This window comes from Pholcus phalangioides, unplaced genomic scaffold (assembly GCF_987345545.1).
Source record: "Pholcus phalangioides strain wild (caught in Gottingen) unplaced genomic scaffold, Ppha-v1.0 ptg000008l_1, whole genome shotgun sequence".
Classification (NCBI taxonomy): domain Eukaryota; kingdom Metazoa; phylum Arthropoda; class Arachnida; order Araneae; family Pholcidae; genus Pholcus; species Pholcus phalangioides.
Genome location: NW_028301601.1, coordinates 12,396,597 through 12,412,340, shown reverse-complemented (window position 1 = coordinate 12,412,340; position 15,744 = coordinate 12,396,597). Strand labels below are relative to the sequence as shown.

The window sequence follows — 15,744 nt, the reverse complement described above, 5'->3', positions numbered from 1 at the left end:
CTTGGGTGTACACTGGACAGATATCTATTCGGAGCTGAAAATGTACACTTCAGCTTCATTCGCAGCTGAATAATGTCGACCTCCACTCCATTCACAACTGAAGAGTCTACCTCTGCTCTATTTACAGCTAAGATGCCTGCCTCGGCTTCATTTGCGCCGCTGGAAATGACTGCACTTCCATTCTATTCGCAGCAGATGTCAGCGTTCACTCAGGCGCGGATTCGGAGGTGTGGGGTGAGAACTACCGCTGCTCACAAGAGCCAGATAAAATAAAAAATTTGCCCAGTAAAATACGGGATGATCAAACGAACTTAAACAATTCGCCCCTTCCGTCATATTGTCTTGGATCCACACCTGGTTCATTGAAAAAACTGCGAGATCCAGTCTCCAGATCTGACTTTTATCCTGAATTTTAATAAATTCTGATTACAATATGTAACTTCAAAACAACCCCCCCACCTTTGCCCATTTTAAGGATTCGGTTATCAAAAACATGACAATATGTTGGTCATTTTAATATAATCGTCGTTTTCTAAACTTCTCTCCCCCAACTTTTGAATCTACTCTGACCTCATTTGCATCTTCATCAGGCTGTCCCTGATTCAATATGTGGCCAACACACAGTCCAGATATTAACCTGACATCTTCTGCAGGGACAGTGGTGTTAAAAAGATGCTTTGCGGCATGGACTGCAGAGCAAAGACAGCAGAAATAACAATGAAGCAATAACATACAGCAGGCAGGAAAGAGTGGGTCTTTGGTCTCCTTGTTGTATCGACTTTACAACACCTAAGTCCAATCCACCACGATCAACAAATCAGCTACAACTGTCAATGCCATTTCTTCTAACTAGAAATTTGCATACTGCAAATGTGATTGACAGTTATGTTCTGGAGAAGACATGTTATGAGTGGACGAAGTGCTGCTTCTCCGGAAGAGTAAAAATGTTAGAAGTGAAAACTGATGCTTGCGTTGGACATATTTGTATGTTTCATCAAGTTTTCTGACTCTGTCTGGATTGCGACCATGGGCGGAGATATGGGAGGGTGCGTGAAAGGTAGGGTCGACTGATCTAATGTATATATAAATTGACATCATGCCCCCCCCCCCCAGACTTCCAAGTCTATCTCCGCCTATGATTGCGACCATGGGTTCCATCACAAATGCTGTTTATCTTGTCGGATATTATCAACCCCTAATTTTTTTTAACAGCTTACGAACACAGTGAATCTCACTCAAGAAGTTTTTATGCTTAATATGACTCGTTTTCATGGTCTCTCCCTACTATTCCTAATACTCAAGATTTCTTGTATATAGTGCTTTTCAGCTTGCAACATTTCTCCACGAGTTTTTTGAAAAACTTTATAAGCGGGATGCACAGGATATCATTTCACATTTGTCAACTTTCACAACTGAAGTCATTACAATGATTCAAACTTTTCTCAAACAAAGAAATATGCTTATTTAGATTTCTGACAACTGCTACCCAATGAAGATGGAATGCCTGTTTCTGTTCTCAGAGTCAGAGGTTTTTGAACCACAGCTAAATACATGTGTGGAAAATTCAATGATAATTCATCACTTGGAAAATTCATTGACAAATATAGTGAGTGAGTGGATGTGCAAGTGAATGACTGATCAAATGAGTCAGGAAGTGAGTTAGTGAGCAAATGAGTGAGGGGGGCTGATGACAAAGCAAATGAATAAATTAAGGAGTTAGGCTCGAGATACACATGTTACTTTCGATCAAATGCAAACAGTAACCTTATTGGTAACATTCGAGTTATGTTACCACAATTTCTTCAACTTTAACAGCCTTTGAATGCTACCAATAAGCTTATTGGTTGCATTTGTGCAAAAGTAGCATGCTTTCATCCTACAACGTAACATGTGTATCTCAGGCTTTAATGACTGAGCAGGTGAGTGAGCGAGTGACTAATGCAGTCACTCAATCACTTGCTAGCTCATTCAAAAACTCAGTCATTCACTCACTCACAGATGATGAACTGTTGTCAGTGAATTTTCCCAGCTAGGATTTTTCCATCACGAATTTTCCTATTGTGAATTATGTGGCAGCAAATTTTTCATAAACCCGCTAAATAATCTAGAATATGTTAAATAGAGCATCATTACTAGAAAAATTCAACAGAACAGTGAGAATCTGAAACTGAAACCTTCTGTCAAAATAAGGGAAAAAAATTGAAGTGCAACATGTCTAAAGGGAAAATAACCTATTCAAAAATCAAAACCTTTATTTCAAAAGTAAAGATGTTCTTACATGAGCCGTAAATAATGGGAGAAAAAAAATGACAAAAAATAGATTAAACTAAGGAGTACAAAACAGCTAAGCATATTTCAACAAAAGTTCTTTCCCCCTTCTCAACCAGATACCTCCATCGCTTCTTCATGTAACTTAACCTTTTCCTCTATAACCTCGATGGGGATCGAATGGGTTGATAAGATTGCGGTGGTGCCTCGCTTGTATGTGTAATCCTCTATCCTGTGAAGAAAATATGAACATTCATGGAATATTAACTCTGATAAGTTTATAAATCAATGAATCTGCTTTCACAAAAGTCATAAATGCATATAGTCGCCACTCAATTGTACAAACCAGTGCTATGGTACAAAACAATATGGCATTTCTTTGAACATTTTTTTTTTTTACTTTTAAAAACTTTTGCTTTTACAAACTAGTTTTTCAAGTTTATAAAAATGAGCATCAACTATACTCTGAACACAAAATAGTTAAAATCTGTAAATTTGTATGAGACGGGGGGAAAGTCCTTCGGCAGTCAGCCCCCTTTTTTAAACACTTCTTGTTTATTTCATCCTACTATGTTAGAGTGCTATGAAAAGTGGCATTTGAAAGCACCAAACTCTCAAAAGCAGTTTACATTTTCTTTTTTGAAGACATTTGATCAGGAAAAAAAACTTCAAAAAATAAGGTTCTGACGAGAAAAGCTCCGGTGGTGTCACATATCCCATAATGTATCTTTAGTGGATCCCCAGACTGGATTTATCTCGGGCTTTCACCATAGCAAATTTTTCAATGTTAAAGCAACAAAAAAAAACAAACAATAAGACTGATTAAGGGACCCCCCCCCTCCAAAATAAAGCCTGTCAACTTTCCTAAGGAGGGGGGCCCAACCCAGACCCCTTTCGCACTTCCCCCTTACATACATATATATGGTTTATACACATGGTTGTGATACACACACATAACTTGTGGTCCACAGATGGATCAAATGTTCCTAATAATATTCAGGAGTTAAAACGAAAACTTGATCTGAAATCGTGACCAATTTCTGTTGCATAGAAACAGGCATAAAATGTTGCACTTTTTTTGAGTTTGTGATTTTATAGTATAGAGTAAATTGTCATTAGTCAAGCTAATGTAACAAAACATGTACTTACACTTGTCCCTTCACACCAACAATCTCGTATGGTTTCAACATTTTAGCTCCTGCCTTGGTGATCACACACAAGTTGCAATTGTTTCCTGAGCCCATATCATTGTATATGCCGCTGCAAATGGCATCTCTGACTAACTTTTGGCATGCATCCACCTGGAACACAACAAATTACATATTGAATCTTTCCAATACGAATTTATTTTCCCTTCAGATTTTAATTAATAGAAATCATATACATGAATGAATGAACACCAGGGACTCTGCCACCGGACTTATTCCATTGTCGAGATCTCTTCCAGCCCAGCTTCGTGGCAGAGGCTGGGACCAAGTGAGTGTACCTAACAGTCTGAGTGTGTAGCTAGTGTTGTGTTTGATATTTCTGTGCTGCCATCTATACTTCAAATTGTGAGTTAAGTATAATGATTGAATATTTGTAACGTTGTACGCCTGTTGCTCTCTGTGGCGAGACTTTTTAACAGGGAGATCGGCTCGCATTCGCGCCTTGAAGATGGAAACCACAGAAAACCAACTTCAGCCGACCACCACTGTGGGGTTCAAACCCGGATCCTCGTGATGCGAGTCCGTCACTATAACCACTCGACCACCACAGCGGCAGAAATCATATACAGTGAAACCAGTCTAAAACGGACACTATAAGAGACAAAAAAGTATAGAGGATAACTAATGTTTTATCAATCATGGGAAATCTTTTTAAAATGGGAACCATCTAACATGGAAAGGTAAGATCTATTTAATCTACTTTGGTTTCAAAAAAACCTGCTAAAGCAGAAATAATTTTTGGACAAGTGCAAGTTTTTGTCCTTTGGATAGGAAGTCATACTGATCTCCCCTTTTGTTAGGAAACTTACTTCTTGGAAAAGGATGAATGCTCATTATTTATCTGAACTGGTTCTGGAAGCAAGGGGTTGCTTGGGGGTAGAATCAGGGATTTACCATTTAAAACTTAGTAAAAGTCCATTTAAACATTTCATCTACGATGGAAATCAATATGGACTTTTTATCAATTGTAGGAATTTGGCTAATGAGTTGGAAAAAGTTATAGCCAAAGGAAAGAGAACCTTAGCAAAATTGATGTGTCATTAAATTGATGGTTTTTATTTTTTACTTCAAAAACATCATAATCCTTAAATCCTCACACCACTCTTTGCGTACTCTAGTGGTAACTATATAGGAGCAACCAAAAAAACTCTGGGTATAAGAATCAACTCCTTAAAAGAATCGAAATGACTGAACAAAACATGATTCTTATAAGCAGCAGCTACTGTACATCCATGTTAGCTATAGCAACCTATCAAACTGCAATCATGATGCGATAATCTTTTTTTTAATTGACAGAAAAATATGTATTATTAGTCTTTTTCTCTCACATTTCTTGTTTTTACTCTCTCTCTCTCGTCATATGGAGCTAATCCAATACAGTTACCATATGAGGCGTTCAGAGCTAAAGTGGATCAAGTCAAAAAGTATAAAAAAATTTGTTTGTTGCGGATCAATACTTCTTAATGCCGTATATTTTCAGAGCCATATTGAACCAACTTTTCTGCTATTGCTATTTTCTAACAGATGGCAGCTTCTCAAAAGTAACTATATCTACAAAAATGTCTAAATTTGTTGAGAAGCAAGACCCGCTGTACAAAACTCAGAGAGCAGTCACTGAGGCAAAGAAAAAGGATATGCTTTCACTTTTACCATTTCTTACCCCAAACACCCACACCCATTTCAAAAGCCTATGGACAGAAACTGCCATTAGGTCACAAATCTCCCTGAATGAGGAAATTGCGGAATCAGATAATGACGAATCTCTTTGATGACACCATTTAAAGCTTTATCTAAAACTTTTTAAATTATTTTATGATACAGGTGTTAAAAAGTAATAAAATGTTTCCATTTTTTCTGTGTCGTATTCATTGGATTGACCTTATGTAAAAAATAGTTCAGGGCCAAAATGGATCAAGTCCAGTAAATTCTGATTTAAAATTGAATTGCCACCTCAATTATTGTTTTTGAATTTTCAAATTATGACCCATATTTAAGTTAGTCTTCATACTACAACAATAAAAAGAAAATTATCCTCTAAATCACTTTAGGATTCTCAATTAGTGTTAATAAACTTTAACCTTGATTATTTGATTATCTCAAAACTATAATTTATGGACTTCACTTTAGCTCTGAATGCCTGATATATAGCAATGTATCACATGTTGGCGGTGAGAAAAATTAATTCGTAGACTACCAGACCGTCTTGCATCCAGCATAACAAACTTTAGCCGCGGATCTCTGGTCACTTCGTGAATTTGCTTGCCAAAGCCTGGATCATTTCTGAAAATCGGACTTTGGTCAAACCTCTCTGTAATTTTGCAAACTGGTTGCACTTCAGGCTTTGACAGCAACATATTGCCCCCCCCCCCACCCCAAAAGCATGAATGTGCAAATTCCTGGGGGGAAAAAAAAAAGAATGTAGGAAATGCCGTTTGAACATTTACTCTATCCTATAGAAGTTATTTTCCCAAAATGTTTCGTAACATGTTTTCCAATAAAGGTACACATTCACGTTTCTGGGAAAATTTAGACAGCTATACAAGGGATCTAACCAGCAGGTGAACAAAAAAAATAAAAATTTACACATTCAAGTTTCTGTGGTGATGGGAGATGTACATCCCAAAAAAATCTTAATTTCTTTGTGCTTGATTATTATAATTTCCCTAGCCTTAACTCTGGAAGAAACAAATAATTTGAAATCTTGACATCACGTTTCAAATTTTCTTCCCCGTCACAGAACTTTTCCCTAACTTTTTATCAAATACCTGCATATTTCCCAGGCTTTTACGAAATACAGTCTATGTCACTTATTAAAATCATGGATAATGTTATCATTCAGGTATTATCACTTTCACTAAAAATGGAAAGTACCAACATCCAAATACAAATACAACGCCACAACAGGCAAATTGCCCAACGAGGTGGCTGACTTAACATCATAACATGGGAAAAAATTTCATTGTTATCAGGACTTCTGTTTACGTTATCAATTTTCTTTTTGTCAAAAGTTTTTCTTTTTGCATATTTTGAAGCTAAGATTGTACTGGACTCATTTTTTCCCAATAAGTCATTGTTATCAATTTGCAAAACCATGTAGGAGATCGGAAGGTTCTATTATTGACAAAATTTGCTATAATTCATATACAAGTATATAGCACTGCTTCTTCAATGGCTTTCCTATACAGAAGAAATGTGCAAGGTAAAAAGAACAGTTTTCAACAGTTTCTTTCAATAGACCACATTCACATTTCCTCGGCCAGAAGACTTTCACTGAAAACCACTGGTTTAAAGGGAAAAGTCTTTTAGAACAATTCAAAAAAATAATAAAAAATTTTTTAACATTTTGAAACCTATTATGTGGGAAAGAAAAACAAAGTTATCCTGCCTGACCAAAAAAGACATGGTTATTGTATTTACAACTAGGTTTTTTTGGATATAGTTATCAATCGGTTATTGTCATCAGAAATCCAGAGTCCCAAAGTGATCACATTAAGCTTAAGCACTGTCAACTGATTTTACCTATTAAACCATTTTTCATTTTGCAGACTTTTCAGATTGCTGGGAACCATGTATGTAGATTGCATATACATACCAAAAAAAAAATTGACATATTATTTATATAAAAAAACGACCTACAGCCCCTTTTCATTCAATTTAATTCATAAGCACAGAACAATATAAATGGGGAAAAAATTGCTAAGAAGGCACCAAAGTGTGGCTCTCACTAGCAATCACATTTTTTTTTAGACATTACATGTATGGATTTTGATTCAGAATTACATGAAATGAGAGAAAAAGGGAAAAACTCTAAAATAGTAAATGGTGGCAGTTGTGGTGCAGCAACAACAGTAATTAGAAATTTTTTTATCTGTTTTCCCTTCATTTTATTCCAATATTTTGCTGAATAAAACTTAAAAAAAGTCTAAAAAAATAAACAATAAGCAAATGAAAAGTTGAAAGGGTTATGTTATGAAAATAGTCAGAAAAAATTAAGGAGAGGTAACCTGTGGAAACCAACATGATTATTTAGAAAAGAGATCGGTAAATGCAAATTTTTTTAAAGAAATGTTTAATGTTAGCGATAGTAAAAAGATGTTTTCACGATTTTCTTAAAAGTGGATATAGATGATGTGTTGTTAATAATTTCATTTGGTTAAATGAAATTATCAACATCCTAGAAGTTTAGCTTCTAGGTTTACGACCTATTTAATTCCCTAGAAGTTCAAAATGAATATGCTGTATATGTGATTACCATTTCAGGTTAGAATCAATTAAAACTGCTAGGTATTTAATGGTATTAATCTGCTCAAGATGAACACAGTCACAAGGCCTATGAAGACAGAAAAATTTGTAAAAGATAAGATTAAAGCTTTCTGATTGCAAAGAAAAATTAATAAATTTGGTTTTAGAAATATTTAATTCAAGGCAATTAGCAGAAAACCAATTCCTGATTTTAATTGGGTCACTCTTAATAATGTTAGTGAGTGAATGATAAGTCTTTTGCCCTTATAAATTAAAAGGATGTCATCTGCAAGTAAAAAATCCTTGCAATTTTATTAATGATGAAATAGATCATTACCAGACTGCTAAGATCTAACAAAGATCATTTCCCATATCAAGACATTTCTGCCAAACATATCTTTATTGTAAGCTAAGCCAATGAATAAAAGCGCATGCTAAGTCAAACTCTGATGTAGCCTCTTCAAATTTAGCCCAAGCTTACAGCAGGAATTTTCTACAAAACAAATCTTCCATACATAGAGATCACAACAGGTTCGAACAAGATTTGATATAATGTCATAATTCTGAGAACAGATGGTGGCATTGAATTAGAGATTGGCTGTATTTGTGTTCATAGGAATAGGGGAAAAAAGGAAAATAAAAACTTGCCGTCATATCTGGTTTCCAAAACCTTTCCAACACAGACATCGCAGCGAGAGAACCAGATCCCATGGCGGTGTACTGGGACCGGTGAGTCGATCCATGGGGGGCAATGGAACAGACGTGTGGCCCGCTGTTGTCCACTCCTCCGACAATGAGTGCTGCACCTACATGCCCCTGGTATCTGGAAGCATAGAAGAAGAAAACAAGTTAGTAATTCATTCTATTTCTCTCTCAAAATAAATATTATTTTTGGAAACAGCTTCAACAAAGTGACACCCAAAATGAGAAAATTTCCTTCTCTAAAAACGAGTCATCAAAAATGACTACTACTACTTAACTGTACATGCACCTTATACACATTCCTCTACAAAATTTCTAACAAATCGGCACATGACAGAATGTGTATTCTGAGTGAATGTGTGGGCCCCTAACATATCTATGTTGTAGAGTTGTGCTTGTTTCGTGTTCATGCTGCCATCTGTCTTCTATTTTCTGAACTAATATGGAAATGAGTGAATTTTCGTGTTATGTTATTTTATTTATTGCATCAAACAATGACTACAGACTTCCCATACACAACATCGGACACAATATTTGCATTGATAAAGTGACAACACCCACTTTCTCCCTAGATTCTCTGAACATTATATTCATTTGGATCAGCTTTTTCCTAATCAATGGTGCGCGATATGGTACAAGTGGTCCACAGGCAGACTTGATAATATTAATTCCAACTAAATGAAAAAGCATTCAATTGTCATAATTGATATTTGTTTTATGGCTGTGGGTTCAAATAAAAATTAGACCTTCATACTGAGGGCGTATCATATACCATAACCATATTTCACCAACAAAAATATGGTAAACTGCAATACTCAAAATGGAGTATCATTAATTGTAGACAAAAAAAAAAAAAATTCACAACAAATTTGCTGAAATGGCTGAAGAGAGGAGAAATAAATGGCAGCAGCAAATCACAGTAAACAAAAATGTATTTCAAGAATGAAAATATTCACCATGATTTGGGAAACTATACTTCAGTGAGTTGGTACATAAAGGAAACTAAACTGAAACATGGCAAAATGTAGGATATCATTAATTGTTATCAAAGCCATTGTCTTAAGTTTTAAGTTGGCGAAATTACCCATTTTTGCTGAAATGGAAGAAAATTACAAATATGAGTGAAAATGAATAAGTGCCAGAACATGCAGTGAATTGGAAAGGAAAAAACATTGAACAAGAAAATACATAAGATAAATATTTATAATTATCATAATATAATTTATAAGTTACTATGTCATGGCTTTCTATTCTAAACGGTTTTTCACCTTTAACTAAAATTTAATAAAATGTAAAAATCTTGATTAAATAGGATAAAATTTAAATTATTCATTCTAAAAAAATTTATAACTCGAAAGAGTGGCACACTGGTATTTTTAGGAAAATTAGAAGACAGTCTAACAATATTTTGCAGGAACGTTGAGAATGCTCATGTCCTGTAAAAATTGGACGTATGGTCTGAGCATTAAAATTTGTAGAGTAACACAAGTATTGTAAATAATCATGATTGTGGCACGGCTTGGAAAATATATGCAGTAGACCACCCCTGGTCTACTGTATATTTTTTAGCATCAACTAATAGCTCTCTTTAGCCACTCCGTTGGACAATTCGCATGTTCTGGCTCTTGTATTTATACTAGGCCTATATAGTTAAGAAAAATGTTTGATTCAAATTCAATTAATTGATTTAAATCTGTTGACTAAGCAATTAAAAATTTTAAGATTTCCAACCCTAAATACCCTTTACCTGTACAGATGCTGTTTCAGCATTCTTATAGCCGCACAAACAGGAACTCTTCTATCTGTAGCCAATCGATGGAGTTCAAGACTGGCACAGATCATTTTGGTCACATAATCAGTGTCTGCAGCTGTTCCTGCACCACAACAGCTAAAAAAAAGGAAAATTAAAACATTAATATCATGATCATACAAAGAACAATAGCTGTGATTCAAGGAAAGGATAAACCACCAAATATTAAGAACAATAATTACAGGAGTAAAATAGAATTATAATGATCCAAAGATATATACAGGGGGCTTTCCCCCCCCCCTCAAAAAATCAAAGTTATGACCGGATACTTCTCTTAGACAACATAATAATAGCATAATGAATAAAAATACCTAAACAAAATTCATAGTACTATTTCAGTACTCTATGAGACTCTAGCTAAGTAAAATAACGGCAACCAAGATCATGTCCCTGATAAATGATTGCTGATAAACGCTACGTAAACAGTCACATCTTTGCCAGTTGCTTAAATGCGATCACCAAGACGTTTTTACGGCTGCTCGATGGAAATGACCATGGCTATCCTTTATGGATGTTTTCCCTAACGACGACAGCAATTATTCACGTCACAAGAACGTGAAAGATCGCGTAAAATCTAATTTTCTGCCAAAATCCGGAGAGCAGGAGGAAGGATGAAAAATCCTCACGCTATTAATTCTATGCCACAGTGGTTAGTGGCATTTGCAATCATTTCCACGGACAACTTTGTTCACTTACTCATACACAGAAATTACAGCATGCCACAACAGTTTTAGTTTTCTCAGATGCCTAATCGCCCACAAACAAAAAGACGAAGAGATCTGAAGATAATTTCATGACATTTTTCTTTATACATCTCAGCCTATTCTATTCTTTAATTCAATCACAAGTTCTCATCGGCAAATCAAAAAAGTTTTCCTCTCAACAAAGAAACCAAAAGTTTTGAGTGATGTTAAAGAGAGACACATTCGCTTCCAGGCTTTCAAGAATAAATCTGGTGTTTTCTGAGTGCAAAGGCGCTAATGAAGAGCAAGTCTCCTATGTGGTGTGAAATTAGAGACTCCAAGAACCCTTTGGAATAGTGATGAGTGATCCAATTTGTTTATTAAATGTTATTCAATTTTTTTAACAGGGTGTTTGCGAGTGTTATTTTTACCTCAACATGATTGCTTTGTAATTTTTGGAATGTTTGCACATTGTCCTGATTTATTATATCAGCGAGATAGTAAATGTTTGCTTTACCTTCATTTGTCCTTGATTGCACAGAGTACTTCTAAAATTAATTGAAACTATACTTTCTTGATCACACTTTAAAATATGCTATGGATAGCATATTCACAGGGGGACTAAGCAGGCTATAGCTCAGGACAGCAAATTAAAAGGGGCGGAAAATTTAAGGAATTAGTGATCAAGAAAATTAGTAGAATGAGAGAAAGGTGGCAAAATTTGTGAATCCTACAGGCAGTAAAACCATAAATCCACCTCTGCCTACAGTGACCAAGCCAATGACTAACCAAATGAGCGACCTACAGTTTGCAAGCATGTTAGTGACTAAAAGAGTGATCTAGAGTATGTGCAAGCATGTGAATAGCCAAAAAGTAAACTGCAAAACAAAGGATTAGGTCAGTGAGTGACCAACAGTCATTTTGAGAGAGAGACCAGGTCAATGAGCAACCGAAAAGAGTGATCTAGTTCGTGTTCAAGCATGTGAGTGACCATAACAGTATTGTGAATAGCCAAAAGAGTTACTTATAGATAGCAAAAGATCAGGTCAATGAGCAACCAAAACAGAGTGCATGCATGTGAGTGACCAAGAGTGGCTTAGTAACAGATGCCGGTAAACAAATTGTTGCTTCTATTTTACCAGTCCACAAGTGTAAAAAAGATTAAAGTGAAAATTAAAACCCTGCTACGCTAAAACAGACTTACTATATGTTTGGCTGCAAAAAATGAATCTTGTCGATGAATTTATCAGCAACCAGGTTATCGGACGAGGCTCTTGTATCAGATCCCAGGATGACACCGCCCTATCAGAGAAGGGAGGAAAAAGCACATTTAGAAAAATATAAGCAAAAAACTCCTCAGAATATAACAAATGTGACAATCAAATATGTTTCTAGGCATTTAATTTTTATATTAAAGAAAATATATTATATTATTATATAATTAATATAATATATATTATATATAATTAATATAATTATATATTATATAATTATATTATTTGCAAAATGCAAAAGAAAATTTAAGAACGTGAAAAGTAATAGCCACTTTTGCAAAATGCGTACAGGAGGTACGAAACAAGTAGACAACCATCCATCAATCATTAGCATTTTTTGCTAAAGCTTTTTTCCCTATTTTCGCTAAAGGAATTTCTTATCTAGTTTAAATGCTGCTGTGTAATAACGTTATCTAGTAAACTCACAAACTCTCTCTGCTAGGGCAAGTAAAGTTGAAAGGTGAGCTACTTTTCTCACTACTTGCCTGCATCTTTATTCTCTCTCAGGTTCAATATGAGTGTGGCTACTTTTCTTCTTGCTTTGGCTCCCAACAAAAGAGAAAGACAACAATAAAAAAAGGAAGGGGAAGAAATTGAGTTGCTCGTTCATCTAGCAAGCGATTTTACTAGCTGTGTGCGATTGAAATTCACTAGGCTAGATGAAACTGGTTCGTTTGTCAGCTACTTTACTTGCCGAAAAATAGCTAGTAAACTTGCCCAATGTAACTGAGCTTAGAATAATACTCTATTCACTTATGTGTCTTTTTTTTTTTTTTACCTTGCACAGAAGACACATAAGCGAGAACTCTTCTATAAAGATTTATTGAATTGAGGAATTTGTTGAATCAGAGTTTGTAGTATTTGGGTCCGACAATATTTCTAAATTTCTGAAAGTTTGTTTGAATGTTGAGAAAAAAACAAATCATAATTACTTTAAAGACAACTGCTACAATGGTTGTTCCAGTTTTCGTTGTTCTTGGAGCTTTGTATCCCTTTGATACCACAAAGGCATTCCTGAAATAAGACACCACAGAAATTAATACCATGAAATGCAACATAAATAAGGTTTAGATGAGTTTAGTGGGCCCACGAAATCCACATTCGTATACCAAGAGGACCCCCCCCCAGATCCGTAACTAGGGGAAAGGAGCGGATCTGGAATACCAGGTGCTGAATTCACTCTTTAACTGCTCCTTCTACATCACACAGGGATGCTAAAATGAGTTCTTGTCCTGGATGACAAAATATCTAGTTGGGGCCATGGGTCCACTATGAGTAAGGAAACCGTGTACAGCAAATCGGCAGACTAGTAATGGTCTGCCTTGAAAGTTCTTGAAAATGAAACATGCATATAACTCTAGCATCATAAATATGTTAGGACCACACACAATACTTTCCAGCTTGCACTGATTTGTTAGAAATTCCCAAGAGGAATGTTTACAAGGCGTAGGCACAGAGTTAAGTAGTAGTAGTAGCCGACTTCTGCGGGACCCTGAAAAACCCAAACTTTACGCTATTTTTCTAATTGAAGGGGTCTCATATTTTTTTCACTCGGGCCTCAACTGGCTTTAATCTGCCACTGCACATCCCCAAAAAAAAAGGATTATACTATACCTGTTCGCATTGTAGAGGGATTCGCCATTGTATCAAGGTTTCACTATACAGTCAATGCTCTTTACAACGATCCCACGTTATAACAACCATTCCATTACAATGGCCAGTAAAATAAGTCCCAAATAGGCACAGCTATAGTACGATTTAGGAGACATTTTCCAAAGACACATCAACAAGGCCGACATAATGGCACGTGGTTGCCAATCATTCTTCAAGAATATTCGTTCAGCATTCTCTTTCCTTCAAAACGAAGTCACCCCATAGATATCATTAGCGTTTTGAAACCATTAAGCTGATATTTTTTCTTGGTTTTATAAGATTTAGTTTAGTTTTAAATTTGATTTTGTCGTTGCTTTGCGTTGTTCTTCCTCTGTGTGTGTGTGCACATTCAATGGACTATTTTTCAATTCTTCAATACAGGTTGTATGGTTCTGATTTAGTTATTTTATTTGTTATCATTTCTTACTAACTCATAATGCCCCGATTGATTTATAATTTCAATGAGAGTCCAGGTTTTATTTTTTTTAACAGAATATTTATTATTTATGCAACAGGTAGGACTATTCCGACCGTTGTTTATTTAAGAGTCTGGGTTTTATTTCATTTAAAATGTTTCATTTGTAATCATACCTTATGTTAATCTGATGTTGCCCAGAAATTTTTTTTGCTATTACTATGCTTGTTGGTTTCCATTATTGTTGTTTTCTTTGCTGGAGATTGTTTTTTTTCGCCATCAATAGCATCAGTTACGGCCTTGGCGACTTTTTTACTGGGCCTCTGGACGTGTTTAGTACCGGAAAAAAAGGTGGCAGAATTGGCAGCGGATTATAGCTGTCCCCCCCCCCCCCAAATGGTTTCACAAAACGACTATCATATATGTTTTACTTTCGACATAACCCTTCCGATATAATGACCATTTTCAATGAGACGGGGGGGGGGTCCTTTTATCAAGCGTCAACTGTATATCTAATTATTATATCTTAGCAAGATGGTATGTTGCGAAAATTTGCCAAATATGTGATACACTATGAGTTCTGTGGGGAAAGGCCCTCTTTGACTGCCTGTCACGGCTTCACCCTTTACATTATCCGTCCCCCGCCAGCACATCCCAGGTTGGGAACCTACAGGAGCCTCCTACCCCACAATAGCTCATGAACATACAATCCACCTTGCGCCTATGAGACCGACGTCTAATATATATCTTCGCACTTTTTCGAGGAAATAGAAACCGTCAAAATCTTGACTTCCAAATGAATAAACACATTTATTACGTTTATTAATTCCATTATTAATCAGATTTCACACTTGTCACTATGTTGTACATGAACCCACAGATTTCTTATTTGATGTGTTAAAGAAACGACCCTAAAATAAATTTCGAATTTATACACAATACATTTATTTCATTAATAAATTAATCAAAATCCTTTTGATTATTTTACCTAATATTGTTTTCGAAGTTGAATCCACCAACGGGAAGGGATGTCGGTTCCACAGCCATGACTTTGTGTTTTCGCCGATCCTAATCCTCAGCTATGTGAAGAGTTGTATACTTCCCTAATTATTAGCAGAAGTCTCGAATCGGCTGTGAGACAGATGCTGCCATCTTGTGTTCAAAAAATAGAAGCCTAACTTATACCCTATACAAAAACAAATACAACGCCACAACAGGCAAAATCCCCAACGAGGTGGCTAAGAAAAGATGCCCATAACAAATATGGATGTCATACATTTAAAAAATGCAGTAACCCAATCAGGACCGCAACTAGATGCTTGGCCACCAGGGGCAAGCGCGCATTTTGACGCCCCTTGAAATGTTGAAGGAGAGGTTTCAGAATGAAATTTGAGCCCCCTCGGGGTCTAGTGCCCGGGGCACGAGACCTGCCTGCTCCCCCAAGTTGCGGCCTTGAACCAATTAAAAATTCAATTATAAGCAATTATAT

General features: G+C 35.8%; 1 protein-coding gene across 1 annotated transcript; it reads right to left on the bottom strand.

Annotated features, from left to right (window-relative positions):
- Nucleotides 1–2,234: 2,234 nt before the first annotated feature.
- Nucleotides 2,235–15,361, bottom strand: Prosbeta2 (Proteasome beta2 subunit). Its single transcript, XM_089234219.1, has 7 exons — nt 15,244–15,361; nt 13,120–13,201; nt 12,118–12,215; nt 10,168–10,308; nt 8,367–8,541; nt 3,418–3,569; nt 2,235–2,500 (listed from the first exon to the last, which is right to left on the bottom strand). Exons 1-7 carry the CDS (start codon nt 15,300–15,302, stop codon nt 2,380–2,382), a joined length of 828 nt encoding a protein of 275 aa, XP_089090345.1. The 5' UTR covers nt 15,303–15,361; the 3' UTR covers nt 2,235–2,379.
- Between the last annotated feature and the right edge of the window lie 383 nt (nt 15,362–15,744).

What these genes read in the sequence shown, in the direction of transcription:
- Prosbeta2 (XM_089234219.1), bottom strand. Translation starts at nt 15,302, where the DNA reads ATGGCTGTGGAACCGACATCCCTTCCCGTTGGTGGATTCAACTTCGAA. An exon ending in AACTTCGAAAACAATATTAG is followed by an intron (nt 13,202 to 15,243) that starts GTAAAATAATCA and finishes GTCTTATTTCAG; the next exon opens with GAATGCCTTTGTGGTATCAA. An exon ending in TTTGGAAACCAGATATGACG is followed by an intron (nt 3,570 to 8,366) that starts GCAAGTTTTTAT and finishes GTTGTGTTCCAG; the next exon opens with GTGGATGCATGCCAAAAGTT.